General features: G+C 29.3%; 1 protein-coding gene across 1 annotated transcript; it reads right to left on the bottom strand.

The window, feature by feature from the left end:
- Positions 1-1,971: 1,971 nt before the first annotated feature.
- LOC143066654 (uncharacterized) lies at positions 1,972-16,758 on the bottom strand. The gene is made up of 17 exons (XM_076239508.1): positions 15,912-16,758; positions 14,220-14,408; positions 13,565-13,693; positions 12,782-12,882; positions 10,764-10,843; positions 10,378-10,428; positions 9,905-9,941; positions 9,387-9,440; positions 8,319-8,482; positions 7,816-7,945; positions 7,444-7,569; positions 7,039-7,151; positions 6,601-6,675; positions 6,002-6,087; positions 5,266-5,482; positions 4,409-4,686; positions 1,972-4,045 (listed from the first exon to the last, which is right to left on the bottom strand). The coding sequence occupies exons 1-17, from the start codon at positions 16,031-16,033 to the stop codon at positions 3,982-3,984; spliced, it is 2,016 nt and encodes a 671-aa protein (XP_076095623.1). The 5' UTR covers positions 16,034-16,758; the 3' UTR covers positions 1,972-3,981.
- Positions 16,759-17,245: the final 487 nt, after the last annotated feature.

Here is a 17,245-nt window from a genome sequence, read left to right as displayed (position 1 = left end):
ACCAATTTTTCTATGATTCCATATGGAATAAAAATCAAATTGGTGTACCTTTATAATAAAGAAGGATACGGCTACAAAATAAACACAGAATGGACATGTTTGTCTTTATCATAAAAAAACGTAGATGAAAAAATTGTCAAAATAGGTGCAATCTGGGTACCGTCACGTTAGTTATAACCTGATAATTCAATTATAAATCATGATTTAAAAAAATCACAATTATCCTGGATACTCGATGACGCATCTAACTCAGGAATTGTTCAACCTTATTTTATAACAATGTTTCTCTATTCAAACACAAAAAAAACCCAAGCTTTTTACAAAGGAAAAAGTAAAATAACAATATTACTGAACTTTGGAATCTTGGCGACGGAAATGTATCTCCTAACATATCGAACCCTAGAACAAATTATCTCCAATATAAACGTTGACATATTCATTAAATGTTCTTTCAAAAGCATTCTAGTAAAAATGTAATGTAAAAGGAAATGAAAAATGTTTCAATTTTGGGGTTGCACACAATTCTTATTCAACAAGAGATAGGGTACCACGATTTCCCGAGAAATACAAGAACAACGAAATTTCCCCAAAACAAACTGATATATTCTGATAACAAAATTTTGAATGGTGTTATACTGTGTAAAATTAGTGTAACAGCATACAACTATAATGTTTAATGCGTTCATAATTAATAAAAGTACACACAATCTTCAGAAAATCGATTTATATATCTTGTATGCAAACTCCTTGTTGAAAACAATATGGCGGACGTTATATTCTGTATACAGGACATACAAATCGAATTCTTGAAGTGAAATTGCACTTTTATTGAGTAAAAACGAGTAATATCTTTAATTAATATTTTGTAATGGTATATACACGTATCAACCACAGAGAACATTTTGATATTTTAAATAAACTATGAAGAACAACATTTCACAAACATTTTAACATTTGAAAATAAAAGATGGAAACAATTCTTGAATTTATTTTTAAATAACAGGTGCATATTTAACTCCAAAATTACACAAAATTGGTATCTTCATCTGGAAATGTTGCTGAAAAAAATAGGTTAGAAGTGTCTTGTAAAATGAAGGAAGTGACAATCCAGAATAACTGGTGTATACTTTCAGTTGTTATCCGTTCGTTTGGTGTTTGGGTTTCTGATTTTGCCATTTGTTTATAGACTTTCTTTTTTGAATTTTCTCGGAGTTCAGTATTTTCGTGAATTTACTACTTTTCAGTATGTGAATTTTTCTATGACGTTTCAACGATCAGAGTGTCAAATTGTAGGTTTCATTAATGATATACGAAACAATTGAATTTCTTCCTGAAATATATCAAATGGCAAAATTAAAAGCTCATACACATCAAATGAATAGATAACAACTGTCATACTCCTGACTTAATACACGCATTTTCTAAGTTAAGTAGAAAATGATGGATTGAACCTGGTTTTATAGCTAGCGAAACCTCTTTTTTGTATGACAGTCACATACAATTCCATTATATTGACAACAAAGTGTGAAAAAAAAACAAACAGACATAATAGGTAAAAATTAAGTGAGTGAAGGTTTTAAATTGTGTCTTAAAATAAGGCAAAGAGAACTGAATTATAGTTTGTTAAATGAAGGTTGGAAGATGTGAATTCAGGAAAATTACAAATAGTGCAATTGTTAGGCATCTAATTTGTACTCACTTAGCTTTCTTCTTTTTCGCTTCTGTCAATGTATTTTGAGAATGATTATTTATCATGTACACTTTATAGTTTGAAATGCACGTCATTTCAATGTGATTTTAATGTCATTGATATTTCAATAATGTAACGTATCAGTACCAGCAATAAAGGCGATTTTATGAAGCAACATTTAAATAGTTTCATCGATCTAAAACTTCCTAGAATAGTCGGCCCGTCAATCGTGGTTAAGAACAACACAATTCACGATAAAAGACGAAAACAAACACTTTGACAACAGTAAAGAGTTTTATTCATAAAAGTAACCATATCTCTTATCAAACTGAAAAATATAGAAATTGCTATGCAGCAGCAAAATCTATGTCTTTCTTTACAAAATCATCTCACAGATTTTCAAAAACTATAAATATATAATTAAGTGCAGGAAAAACAAGTGCTTTTGTCATTAATATCCATGTCAAATAGTACACAATAATATATTTTGATAGCTACACATGTTCAAAAGAGACATATACCAACTCAATATAACACGTAAAGATGTGCACATCAAATCCTAATTATGCATATAATATATTGTTTTGCTCTTGCGTAAATTTGGTATAATTGCTGATACAATTTTTCATCATTGTTCGTATTCTCTTAATACACGGTGATCAAAACACATATCGAAATATCTGATAGTTTTCTGAATAATCATTGATAATATAAATATGTAAAGGCGTTCATCATGTTCATCAATATATTATATGCCAAATCACCAAACGTTTGTGTTGATGTGTTTACATTCCCGTTTTTTCTTTGTTTATTTCATTATTAATGTTTTCAACTTGATTCACATCTGACGTTAAAGACGTAGACTAGCCATTATGTATTCACCGAAAAAAAAAACACGCATGTGAAGTGTATGTACTGTAAATTTAAGTTTTATTAAAATATCTGATTTGATCATACATTGAAATGTACTATACCTGTTTTGACATACAAACAAATAACAAACTGTTTTTATATAATTAAACTATCAATCATGTTACCGGTTTCTATCAGGATGTATTATTAAATTGAATAGGATTGAGAGACATTTAAAATCTGCAGAAGATAATTTTATACTGTTCTACTTCGTTTCATTTGAAAAAATATATATTAAAACTCACATAATCTTATTAGTTATATATACATTAAAATGCACTTTGGTATGTAAAGTTCTCTCTAAAAACAAAACGTATAGCTACAAATAAAATATGGCACAACAGAAAGCAAATATACACACAACAAGTATCTCTTTTGGTAACATTACATGCAGCAGTCAATATATATTTACGAACATCTGGACACTTTAGATTTTTATGAGGTGGCATTCCCGGGTTTTACCTTAACCTTTAAGAGAATTCCTACCTAAATTTTAAATATAACAAAAGGTAATTTTTATACCCATTTCGAATATTATGGATTAGCAAAATCTGAAACACAATTTAAGTAATTCAATAAAAAATGAATTGATTTATAAATTTGTATTTCATATATAGTAAAAACACTAGATATCTGAAAGCCTCAGCAGCTTATCTAAAGAGGTGTTTAGCGTGTTAGACCCATTGACACGTGTAAATTGATCAAAACAAATGAAATAACATTAACTGAATTTGCGTTCTTGACTTATTGTTAGTGAGGTGCAACTCCACTAGATTTTGGAATGAAATAGAAGTAAGATTAAATAGAATAGAAAATGTGTCAAGAATATTTTTTATAACTATTGATTAGTATTTCATTTAAAAAATCTATTGTTTTATCGTGCATTGTTATAAGTGTGAAATGTATTTTTGAATTGCTAAAAAGGGAGTTAAATTACTTAACAGGTTACATATTTGTAAATAAGACCAGTTGCTACAACGTTACAGGGTATCATTTATTCAACACATAGCATTTTGTCGATAGCACTAACCTTATAATCTTAAAGATTTTAATCTTGTTATATACATACAGTAAAGTTAACTAGTTTTAATGGCAATAAAAATAACAAACAGAGGACAAAGAAACATCTAAACGGCTAACGACTACTTTGGCACATTTTATAAGAATAAAAACATCAATTTATAATGATTTACATTTTGCTAAAAAAAAAAACAGGCAAAGATAGGATTTAGGTTTTGAAACATACTGTAAATCAATTCCGACAGCGGTAGCAAAAATTATTTCACAAGCATATGATTTCGGATTTTATAATTTAATTTGTTTTCTTTCGTTATTTATTCCAGCATCATCAGTTCTAATGATTCGTGAAGACGTCCAATCTATTTGAGTCCAGGAGGTGATCCAGTTCTTGGAAGAGGCGTATCTGCTAAAAGGTCAGGCAATCTTAAAATATATAAATAATAAACGTTAGTACATTAATAAAAATTCAAAAACAATAATTGCATGAACTATTCACAAATGAATCAAATATAAAGTACACAATTCAGAGAAATGCATGGTTAACGGTCAAAACATTGTCTAAAGATATCATGAGCAGAAAAATAATTTTATCTGATGTTATGTGGTTTATAAAAATTCCCAAACATATTATATACCCCCAATCTATATCTTTATGAACAATTAATAAGCAATTCAAAGTACAAGAATACTGGACTGAACAGAAAACTAAACATGTTGTTGATTAAACGTGGATAGACAACATATTCACTCATAAAAGAAAAATAAATTAAAAGGTATCAGACATACTTATTGTATTTGTTCAGTAGTTCTATTTGTTCTTTCCTGAGGTCATCCTTGCTTATTCTACCCTCTGCAAGGTCTTTGGCCCTTTGTTTTAACATATATGTTGACGTCTTCTTTAATGGCTGACCAAGTGGATTAATATCTCGTTGTCTGAGTGCACCAGAAGGTTTTCGAAGCGATGAATCATACTTGTTATCAGACATGTCTAACGGATTATCACATATATTGTCATGCATGGACAGAAACAACGGAACATATACCAAATAATCCAAGAAAGAAACCTAAAACATACAAAAAACGTAATATATGAATAGAAATTAAAGTAAATATGTTAAATGCAAAATTTAGTAAAATTGGCAAATTCTTCATTTAATCGAAGTACATTAAAAAAAATGGCAGGTCCAATGAATATGATAAAAATCAGTGTTCAGCAAATCTTTATATCTATTTGGCATTATTAATTCATTTTGATACATCTAGCATACATTGCTCGCAAATGTTTAACTTTTTTGCATTCTAATATTTGGTTTTTGATTCGCGAGCTTTCTGATAGTAATTCCAGTAACAATTTGATTACATCAAATCATAGCATTTCTTTATTTTCAATTTCTAGAGAAAAAAATCAACAGTGACTATGAAAAAGTTTTAAACATATTAAAAACTTTGGAAGGCGTTTTAACTTTTATTTCCTGACCTTATCTTTTACATTCTGTATGTTTTCATTAGGGTACATGTATGATCGTTACGGTTGTTTTAATATATATGCCCAGCATCAACAAAAAATACTGCAAATTAAACATGATGTAGAATGTACTAAATGCTTGCCAAAGGTCTGAAGATTTTACGCTGTAAAGGTTTACCTCGAAAAAGCTGTTTGGCTGCAATCTTTCCATGATGAATTCTTGTTGCTTCCAGTTCAGTCCACCAGCAATCAGTTCTATCCTTAAGGATTCCGCTTTTATAAAATTGTTATCTCTTTCCGATTCCACATTACAGTAAAACATAGCTTTGTATAAATCCATTTTCCTTTCTATATCGAGTAAATTACATATTTCCAATAAATGTTTGCTGAGTGGACTAAAAATAGAAATTTTATTTTTTGTTAATTAGGAAATCCTACTTTACGCCATATTATTTCATAAGGATTTTTTTGATATATTTTAGGAAAAAAACATATTTACGTCTTGTTTCACTGTAAATAAACTCGTCATAGATACCAGGATAGAAAATATGTATTTGTGCCAGACAAGCGTTTCGTCTACAAAAGACTTATTTGTGATGCTCGAATAAAAAAAAAGTTAAAAAGGCAAAATAAAGTACGAAATTGAAGAGCATTGAGGACCAAAAATTCCTACAAGTTTTAAAATATAACAAATAAAATATTTGGAAATAAAAAGTATGCATTTTGATAAATTCCATCTTTAACTTCAAACAAATATCATAGCAAAACAATTGAACATCGCTGAATCTTATAATATTCAAAGTGAAATGGCAATGGGAAATGTGTCAACAATCCACGATCAAAGGGCAGAAACCAGAAAAAACGCCTTATCTATAGTGAGACAAAATTTATGTTGAAGTTATAAAAAAACTTACTCCATCATTGTTACTCTGTCACAAAGTGCTGATATCACAGCAAACATTCGGAATGTTACCCTTGATGCATCATTTAGATTCAAAACCTGCCAGAGAGAATGAAATATACATTAAATTAGTTCTTATTTGATGAAAAAATAAGTCAATTAAATACAAAATTATCAAGTGAATCTATATTCAGGTTTATCCTTTTTATATTGTGTTAAAATTAGTAAATTAAGCATAAATATATTTGCAAAGTAGTCATGATTTGTAATTGTTATTCGTGGAATGTGTTAGAAGTGAATTTAATATCAAATATCAATTTTGTATTGTTTAGAACAATTATTGATTGACTGTCATTTAGATAAAAAAAAAAAGAAGGAAAAATCCGCAGAAAACTACATGGAAAACTACAGACTGAGCAAAATGATCTCCAGATCTCCACCAAAAACATAGGAGAGAACTCAGCTGATCCGGAATGGTAGCAGATGGTAGGCAGATAAGTAATTCGTAATTTGTCAATAAATGAAATGAATTATTCATGTCTATCGAAAAGTAGACCCTGAACTGTATGTGTTATCCCAAATATAATTGAACATCTTTAAACTAATACTCACACTCAGCACATAATCCAGCTGTTTATTTGTCATTTGTTGCACACTAGGTACTCCATCCAATGCTACGTTTGTTTCCTTAAGACCAGAAAATTTACAAAATCAAATATCACTCATATGTATCGCTTTAAAATGTCTATATCCTTTTTTTCAAGGGTCCATAATCATAATGAAAGTTGCTCTCTATCACGGTACAATTAATTCTAAATTATAATGGAAGAAGCTATGACTTATATAATAAGTAGCTCTGAATCCTTGAATCTCGTTATAAGCAACTCTTTGATTAATGTAAGTAGCTCTTAATCTCAAGTAATTTTCTATCATACTATAAATTATTGTTAATCAATTAAAAAGTTATACCATCTAATGATATAAGGAGCTCTAAATCATAATATAAGAAGCTCTTAATTATGACATAAGTAGATGTGAATTATTATGTACCTTAAACGATAAAACCGTATCCATGTCATCATCTTCTACAACAAATGCTTTTGCATAAGATTCCACTTTATTGGGGTCAACTAGACGATAATGTGTTACAAAGTCAATGTCACCTATAATAAGAAAAGCAAAACTGTCATTATGAATGCTAGTGCTGAAAAATACAGTATTTTTTTTTGGGTCATATTTTGTATGATTCCTGCAAAAGTCTTTGCTTATGGTACCTGATTAGACAATTCTGAATTTTGCAATTTTATTAAGATATGAAATGTTGATTATGTTCAGTATATAGTTTCTGCATTTGAATTTATTATATGAAGTTTTCAACCATCAATCTGTTTGAACAGGGAAACAGACGACTTAAGGAATTTAATGTTTGGGAAGAAAAAATATAATTTTGCTTACCTCTTTCATCTAAATTTTTGGCTATTTCTTCTCTTAGGCTTGACTGTGTTATAATCTTTTTCATGTGATCTATAATGGCTTGTCCACCTCTCTTCAGTTTCACATTTACTCTCTTGTTTCCGATTACTTAAATAGAAAATATTGTATTCAAAATTAAAATATGTGAATCATCAGCATCAACTTCAATATTAACAAATATGTATGTGTTATTAAGTAAAAACAACAAACTTTATCTTAACAAACAGATTACAATTATTCGAACTTAGCTACATGTATGTCTGTAATTTGTCGCTATCTATCCTTTTCCAAAAGACACATCTGTAGATAATGTTTACTGTATTTTGATAACAAACTTCATTAGTAATAACCTACATGTGGAAACATCTAGGTCACTGTCATTTGCCATGTCATCAGTATTAGCATCACTACCATAATCATCCATATTTTTTGTTCCTATCTTCTTCTTTCCTTCAGTAATATCGATATCATCACCGAATTTTTCCTATGAAAAAAAGTCTTATATACTAAAGCTATATCACTAATTAAGCTATGTTTGACAGTGTTCTGAAGCTTATTCAAGTGCTTTAATAGTAAACTTATACTGGCTTTAATAATTTCTATTTTATACTTATAGTATACTGCAAATTCATTAATTATTCGGATCATACTAATTTTTGCATACTCTGCATACAGATATATGTATAATATGTTAGAATGCGAGTTCTTATCATTACAATTATAAATTTAGCCGCATTATTCGCATAAATAAAAACCTCGAAATAATTTCTGAATTTCAAGAACTTGTTTTTGAAATTGAAATTTGCAATTATTTACTCACAACTGAAATTAAGGTATAAATTTACGTAATATGTTACCTTTAATCTTCTTGCAATTTCTGCCTTTGATAACGTTGGATCAATTCCCAATCTCCGCAGATCATCATCGGTAAGCTTATCTAGATCAATTTTCTTTTTGCCTGGTTTTAATCTTATTTTACCATCAGCTCCTACTTCAAACTGTTCGTCATCGGAATCATCGCCTATTAAATAAATATGTCGTTGCCTTACTTTACATACTTTTGTAGCAATTTGTACTTCAAATTTAGAAAATTAATTCTTGTTCCATATATCATAGGTAATGATACAATTTATTCCTTCACTATATTTTTATGAGGTAACCTTGGGTATTTGGGCTAGTAGAAAAAATTAACAAGAAACTGAATATCCTTCTAATACATTTTAATTGGTGAAGTTAATATGCTCTATCTTGACATTTGAATAATTATAGTTCACAGATTTAAAATATTGATCTCTAATTTTACGGTATATATAATGCTCAAACCAATTTACATTTTTTAAGTGTTTCATAGGAATGTCATTATTTTCTTTTAGACGAAACAGATATATGGAAGTGTTATTCATAAGGAAACGTGAACTATGCAAAATAATTGTAAGGACAAAAGTCTACGTTTTAGAAAAGGCACTCGGATCATGTTTTTTTTCTTTCTCTTTTTTGAACTATACGCGATGTCTGCTTATCAAACATTATAACGTGTGTACCAGTTATTGTAAATGAACAAAAAAAAAAAACATAACCCGGTACGAAACAAAAGTTTGTAAATTCCATTTGAAAAAATAATTATCTACAGCTGTTTTGTTTATTACTAATACACCACAAGACAGATAAAAAATGCACCAAAATAAAGATTCAGTTATTTGTGAGACAATATTAAATATGCTAAACGTATTTCAATATGATTACACGATATTTAAAAAATTTGCATTTGATGGGATGGTTTAAATGAAACGTTTTAATTGAAAAAAGTGATTTTCTAAGAGAGTGTTCAATACTGTTTTGTCATTTCGTAAAAAGGGCGTCATCAAATAAACTAGTAAGAAACGCAATAATACCTGTTGAAATAAAAATAATGGAGTAATACATACCTGCACCCCCTTTCTTCCCCTTTGTTTTCTTAACTTTGACATTACCGTCTTCATCTGTGAGAAAAAAAATAATGGCGTCTTTGTCAGATATATGTGTAGTGATGTTTCAATTGTTAAGGAATTTGTTTGATTTTTAATAATGTTCTTTTGTATTCTTGTGATGTATGTAAACACAAGTTTGGCTCTTTGATCCAAATTATTGTCATGTTAGATAATTGTGTCTGTTTGGTTTGCTTAACAATTTTGGAAAATGTCTGTACTAAGTCAGGAATACGACAGTTGTTTTGCATTCGTTCCGTTAGTCGTTATACATGTAGTCCAGTACTTGATTTTGTCATATTCAAATGTTTCCTTTTTCAAATGTCATTGGAGTTTTGTATATTTGGATGAGCTTTTATACATAAAACCAAGTACAAAAAATGTACTGGAAAAGTGTATCTGCAAATAAGAATTTCTTTATCCATTGATTACAAAATTAGTCTTTGCATTCTTACAATTAAACATCTACTTATGCCTACCATAATCATATTCGTACTCAGATCCTTCATCACCAGGCTGAAAAAGAGAAATCAAGCATTCATTAAATGTAATTACTGACATATTAATTATATCAAACGTTACAAATGAATCAAATATCTTTAGAATTAGAATAATTAGCTAAACCGTAATTTTTCACAACAATAAAAAAATTTAACCACAAAAAATGATTACTTCACCTGTATTTGAAAAAACCTTTCTGAATTTTGTCTCCTCTATGATATCCAGCTTCGTACTTAATTCTGCCCTTTTTTAACATTTTGTATTTAAGCATCACTGATTAGTCTTTTGTAGACCAATCGCATGTTCCGCGTCACATTTTCATCCTGATATCTATGATGAGTTTATGGTAACACTAATTAACCATATACAACAAACCATTCATTTTTGGAAATTAATATCCATTAAATCTTACAGTCCATCATATAATTTATGTTTTTGCAATCTGGCATACCTTAGCATTTATCCTTGTTTTTCGTATAACTCTCCCTTGGTCATCATATTCCTAAAAGAAAGCGAAGTAACATTTATATGTATTACCAATATTGTCTTGAACTTTATTGCTATATGTGTCTAAAATTTAAAGAGCACAGATGTTTATAGTATTTGTGGTATGAGTAGATTGTATTCTAGCAATCGTGTGCTTATTTTGATAAAATACGCATATCAATTATTTATTTATGTTGTTTAATAACTATTCAATAATCAATAAAACCATGCAATATTATTACATATATGTTTGCCGAGCGTGCAAGACCTTCGTGTGTAGCGAGGGTCGTTAACCCTCGCAACATATTGCTGTATTGAAATCGTGTTTTCTTGCCTAATTAAACAACTTACATATTTGTATTTTGGTTCTTCTTTGCCATCTTTTTGTTTAGGTCTCCTTTTGACTTCACCCGTTACAGGATCAATATATTCTGTAAAAATAACAATGATATTGAATCAGATTCATAAGTTTACTACATATGATATGTTGAAAGAAGGTAAAATATTTCTATTACATTAAATACACGGAACGAATAGTTTATGCATGTTCAAATCTCTTAAATTATTTGGAATAAATACAAACATTATCATTTTCAAATGATCCTTTTACAATTATTCCTTTACTTGAACATTATTAACTGGGGAAATTAATAAAACAAAAATGTTATAAATTGCTTATCCAGGAGATAAACACTATTTATTTCTATACTATTTATTTTAGCAAATACACAATCAGGTTGATGTTTCAACAGTGCGTAAAATCCACAGCAATGTGAACAAAACCTTAACTTCGGGAGGATAAAGCATGCTAGATTAAATTGAAAAAAAAAACACAGTTTTGAGAGGTAATATTATCTCTTTTTCGTCTTTTCAGTCAGTTAGTGTAAGGTACTATTTTGTGTTTTGTATCTAACTTTTAGCCTTCTTGAATCATTCAAGATTATGATCATGCTCTTGTGAAAAATGAAAAACAAAAATATCGAACTCCAATGAATATTCAGAACGTAAAGTCATTTATCAAATGATAAAAGCTTAAAAACAACAAACAAAACGGAAACTACTGCCATTTCCCTGACTTAGTACAGGCACTGCCTCATTTAGAAAATGGCAAATTAACCCTTGTTATATAGCTAAACTTTCCTTTGTATGATAGTCTTTTTTTTCTATTCTGTTTTTGTCATTATTACAATGAAACGTCGTTAGTTACCAGTTTCGATCATGTCATAAGTTTGGCATCACATAATTGGAAATTGAGTTGTAAAAAAGTCAGCAAACAAGGAATAGATGTCTTTTTTTACACCAATGGTCAATAAATAGGGGAAACATGCATCGCAAATTACCTGTATTTCATGTTTTAACCAGCTTAAAATTAAAATTACACAATATATTATTCGACAAAACACAAGTATTAATTCAGGAACAAGTTATAATATTAGTTTTCAAGCATATCAGAAAGTTAAGTTTTGTTAGGTAGCAAATCAAAAGATGAAAGATGGAATCTTTACCTCATTTATATATGTGGTCCCAAAACCAATCTTGCAATGTATAAACGCGATTAAACAATTCCACGAATACGCCGGTTTAAAGCTACTTGCATATAATATTTTAGCGCACTTATGTTATACTTTACATTATATCATGTCAGTCTATTCAAAGAGATTACATATTTGTTTTGAGTATATTGAGTCGACGAATAAGTTTCTAGCATTATTATTATTAACATATACATATTTATTGAACCATTGACTCCAGACAATTGCAACTGGCAGGCTTTCTACTACTCAATTGTATAAATATTAATATATACATCTTTTAATTGTTCAATTAAATTTACTAGAAAGGAATATATCGAAGCAGTATGCTATTACCTGGCTGTCTATATATTATATAATTATAAGAATACATCTGCTAGCATGGGTACAAAGTATAACAAGAATAAAAGGGAGTATGCATAACAGAAATTTCAATATTTCCGTATGAGTAAGTTAGATCAACTTTGTAAATGCATACACAGCATTGCATCGATTGAGTTAATGTACGTTTACACTACTTGCAACTGAGAACTTCAGAGTTTTCTATGAAAGTTAATTTTATTTCAATAATTGTAAATATGAGTCGTGCAAATAGGCAAACATAATGTTAAAAATATACCCTAGAGTATAGAAAATCTGTGGACTCGAAATTAGTGACTTGACTGAAAGGAAAAATCATGCATTGGTAGTTCCCTCCAGATTAAAATCTCTAACACACAAATATAAAGCTAATTGAAGATGCAAAAATGATCTCCATATTATGAAAGCTTTCAAGCCAGCTACAGCAAACAGCTTATTTCTTCTTAAAAAAGTTCAGAAGACAAAACTTGAACTGACCTTCATCACTTTCGTCGTCTGCTTCATTACCATCTTTATTTTTCTTTCCTTTCCCGCCTTTTCCTCCTTTTCCATCTTCTCCTGGTGGTCGTTTTCCTTGCCTAGATTAGAAAAAAGAAGAAAAAAAGAGTGCAGTATAATCTTTAATAATGTTATTATCAATGACCACAACAAATTTCTTTTTCATTTTCACAAATATTTGCTTCTATCTATTGAAATTTTAGGCTAATTTTGAGTTCTTACAATATGTAATCTAAATATGTTGTTACACAATTATTCTGTAACTGATTCTTGAATACTGATGTCCATTTTATGATGCCACGTATTCACATGCTTATTATCAAGCTAGGAATTTATATAGTGTTGTCATTGTTATCATCTTATACAATATCAAATTAATCAAGAAAATATACAAACCAAGTTTCTTTAGGATAGAATTTAATCTTAAAGTGAATCAGAGTTATCTTTCTTCTGCCTTAATTTTGAGATATAAAGAATTACGTTACGATTTAGACATTGATGCCATTTATTAAGTCGCATAACTCTAATTTGAGTTAAGTCACATTTTGTGAAGAGTCTATGTGCTTTAACGCTAGCAATTCGTTGCTTGTTTATGTTGGAAGCAATACACTAAACAAAAATCAATAATTTTGAATTTCATGATTATAATAACTATCCTTGTAAAACAAACACAAAACAAAAAAGTCACATTATTATACATTAATAAAATTATTGCAAAGAAAACGCACTGTTCTGTTGGAAAAAAAACCCAATTCAACTTACTTTACAAGCTCAGATCGTCTGGCTGGTTCTCCGTCCGAATCCAGGGTCCAGTCTGAAGAAGGACTAATCAACCCCTGATCCCGAAGCTCTTGTAATTTCTTTTGCTTTTTCTTCTCTTTTACTTCAGCTCTAATGAAAATAATTGATATATCGTCAACTTATGAGCACGATGCAAGATGTCTACACATACATAGCAGAATGGAGAACTGGCGAAGTTTAATATATCACTAAATGTAGTTTTAAATGTGTGAAATTGAATGCATTGAAACCACTTTCAGCATCCCAAAATGTATAACTCGATATAAATATATATTGAATAGCTATGTGTGTAAAGAATGCAAATACGTATACGATACAAAATTTATTTATGAATAATAATTGCTACATTTGCGTCATATTATCGTCCCAATGAAAATCGAATTTTCATCCTCAATTTTATGAAATAACACAAGATGTCATAATGTTTGATAGCAAAACAAAAATTAATTAGTAAAGTGATTATCAAATGATTAACCAGGTGGTTTAATCAACCATTTGCTACATAAGAAAATGCCAGTACCATGTCAGGAATATGACAGTTGTTGTCCATTCGTTTGTTTTTATTTTACTTTCTACAACTAGTATTTAGAAAAGTTCATGTTCTATAAATTCATACTTTTGAGCTTTCCTCAATGGTTCTCCAGTGTCAGAATCGATGGTCCAATCAGATGACGGACTTATCAATCCTCTATCACGAAGCTCTTGTAATTTGTTCTTTTTGAATTCTTCCTTAGCTTTCTTCTTGGCTTCTTTCTCTTTTTTTATCTGTTCCTTTTTCTTTTCTTCGGCCTTTTGTTCCTTAAATCTAAAAAAGAGTATCCATCGAATTTGATTTCTATTTGTAAATATGCAGCTCCCTCATCTATATTATTGGAGTAATGAAATGTAATACTAGTTAGTAGTTCATCAGTAAAATAATGTGTAATTAAATAGGGTTTCATAAAAAAAAATTGTTCCAATTGGTAAAGTTTTAAAGCAGAATAAAATATAAGCGTACGTTTCTAAAATAAAATTGTTCCAATTGGTAAAGTTTTAAAACATAATAAAATTTAAGCGTACATTTCTAATATAAACCATTGTAGACATCTGAATTCAAGATTAATTCAACTAACGTGATTGTTTTAATTATATGGAAAACTATGAAAAATAACATTAAACAATGATGACAAAATGTCCATCTCAAATCATTAGATGTTAACAATCTGAATCAAAATCAAAGTAACACACACCAAAAAGCAATGGTTATGTTAAAAAAGACATCACTATTTACTACATATTACTTAAAAGACCCATAATAAACATTCTTGAAAAAAGGGAGATTAGTTATATATATACATAGAAAAAAATATATTAATTAGAAATACAATACATCATCATTTTATATTAGAAGCTCAGTCCGTGGTTCATGCAAAGTCCGCTTCAAGTTAATATATGACAGTTTTACAAACTCAACCATTGAAATCCAAGGAAAAGTTAAGAATTTGCGTTCAAGGTCTGCAAACTAAATTTTAATATAGGCTATATCTATATTTGACTTACTGCAACAATTAACAGTTAAATTTGCCCCACTTTCACAACTGACAACTTCCAATCAATAACTTGTTTTACGCTCTAGCATTTCCCTTGGAGTGTAAAGGTTTTACAGAAACGTCTGTGGTGTCATTTACTGCTGACAATAGTCATCAAATTGACCAGGCTTACAATTTGATACGCCAGAAGTGCGTTTCGACTCATCAATGACGCTCAGATCAAAACAATTTCAAAGCCAAACAAGTACAAAATTGAAGAGCATTGAGGACCCAAAATTCTAAAAATTTGTGCCAAATACGGCAAAGGTAATCTATGCCTGGGATAAGAAAATCTTTAGTATTTCAAAAGTTGCGATAAGGTGTATATCCGTACTACACTTCACTTCGAAATTCAAGCAAATTTGTCAACTTTCATATTTGGGACCAATTTAAGGGGATGCAAGGCACATAACACCCCCTAAATAAGGTTTTAATCATTGCGATCCATTATAATGAACAAGTATCCATTATACAACAAACTATATCTTATTTAATGTCATTTTCAAGATGATTTGAAGTATATTCTACCTTTAAAACAATAAAGCTGAATATAGTATTATTTATACTGAGAACATATGAATTTTGAGGGAATGTTATAAAAGCAATTATTAAAAGCTGCCAATTCCCTTGGTATACATTATATTTGTGCTTGAGTGGTTAATGCATACGAAGCCACTAATGTATAGTTCAAAATGTTAGTGATACAAAATACACATCCAATTCCCAAAATATACTCATACTCGGCATGTTTTGACATCATTTCATCGTATTTATCCCCGTATTTTTCACGACGGCGTGCTTCACGTGCGGCTGCACGTTCTGCTTTGCCTTTAAAATAGGCTTTCTTTTCTTCCTCGGTCATATTTTCAAGGTCAACATCATCAGAATCTGTTGTACAATCACTATCACTAAACACTGCATTGGGATCTTTTTGTTTCTTCTTTTTTAGACCAGGGATATCTTTGCCGCCTTTGGCACCTGCCTTCTTTGGGTTTTCTTTCTTTACTTTAATTTTTCCACCTTTTCCATCCGATACTTCCGTGTATACACTTAATTTGAATATTGGAAATTGTTATTCTTTGAGTTTTTTTTTTATAGTATTTTAATATTAAGTCGTTTTACATCTGTTAATAATGTTAACATGCAATGTTTGTATTATATCGCTGATTTAAAATATTTTTGGAATCCGAACTGTAAAAGACCTTAATTTTTGTCATTAGTGTATTTAAAAGACACCGATTTTAATCCTTATATTTACGTTCCATTAGTTAAAAATGTTTTAAGTTTTAAGTATCTATCTTGTACCGTTCGAATTCAAATTTTGGATATCATATTTATCTTGTTTTTGATCGGGAGAGTCTTTACTAAAAAGTTAAAAGTAAAGACTATCCCTGTTTTGGTATACCTTTCAGAGATGTATTATATAACAGAATGATTAGATAAATAATAAATTGTAAAAGAACAGCTTTTTGTAACAATCTGTATTTGTTTTAACCATTGATACACGGTTGACAGTGTGACGAAGTGTTTGACTCTTGAATTATAATTAAAAGGAATATATACTTCAAATTTTCACTGCAAACAAATTGTGCATTAAAGAGCTTAAGAAATTGTACTTTAATATTTGAAGAACTGTGTATCTCTTAAGAAAGCTTGAGAAAACTACACCCCCTCGTCTGACGTATAAACAAGCTTTGTTTAAATACTGTAAGATACTTTCATACATTGACAGTAAATATGTTGAGAAAAAAAAATGAAAATTGATATGTTTTTAAAACATATTAAAACTGATTAAATATCTACAGGTTATTATTCTCTTGATGATTTCAACGTTTTCCTGGTAAACGATAGAAATTTCTAAATACATAAATTATTAATTGCCGAATAAATTAAATTCTTACCTTTCGTTATCTGAAAAGAAAAGAAGGAGAAAACCATTATACATTTACAAATAAAATTAGACACACAAATATATGGCAAAATGATCGTATAGTAAATATGCTTTATTGTAATTTCTTTCCGAAAATCCAATTTCTCGTGTAATGAATAGTGGCTAGGTCATTATGTTTTTTTC

This window comes from Mytilus galloprovincialis, chromosome 1 (genome assembly GCF_965363235.1).
Source record: "Mytilus galloprovincialis chromosome 1, xbMytGall1.hap1.1, whole genome shotgun sequence".
In the NCBI taxonomy this organism is placed as follows: domain Eukaryota; kingdom Metazoa; phylum Mollusca; class Bivalvia; order Mytilida; family Mytilidae; genus Mytilus; species Mytilus galloprovincialis.
Note: the sequence above shows the minus strand (reverse complement) of the source record. Positions and strands in the feature narration are given on the sequence as shown.

Coding starts and splice junctions, on each gene's coding strand:
- LOC143066654 (XM_076239508.1), bottom strand. CDS start 16,033: ATGACCGAGGAAGAAAAGAAAGCCTATTTTAAAGGCAAAGCAGAACGT. Junction 9,441..9,904: donor TGAGTACGAATATGATTATG/GTAGGCATAAGT, acceptor TTTTTCTCACAG/ATGAAGACGGTAATGTCAAA. Junction 8,483..9,386: donor GGGGAAGAAAGGGGGTGCAG/GTATGTATTACT, acceptor TTTATTTAATAG/GCGATGATTCCGATGACGAA.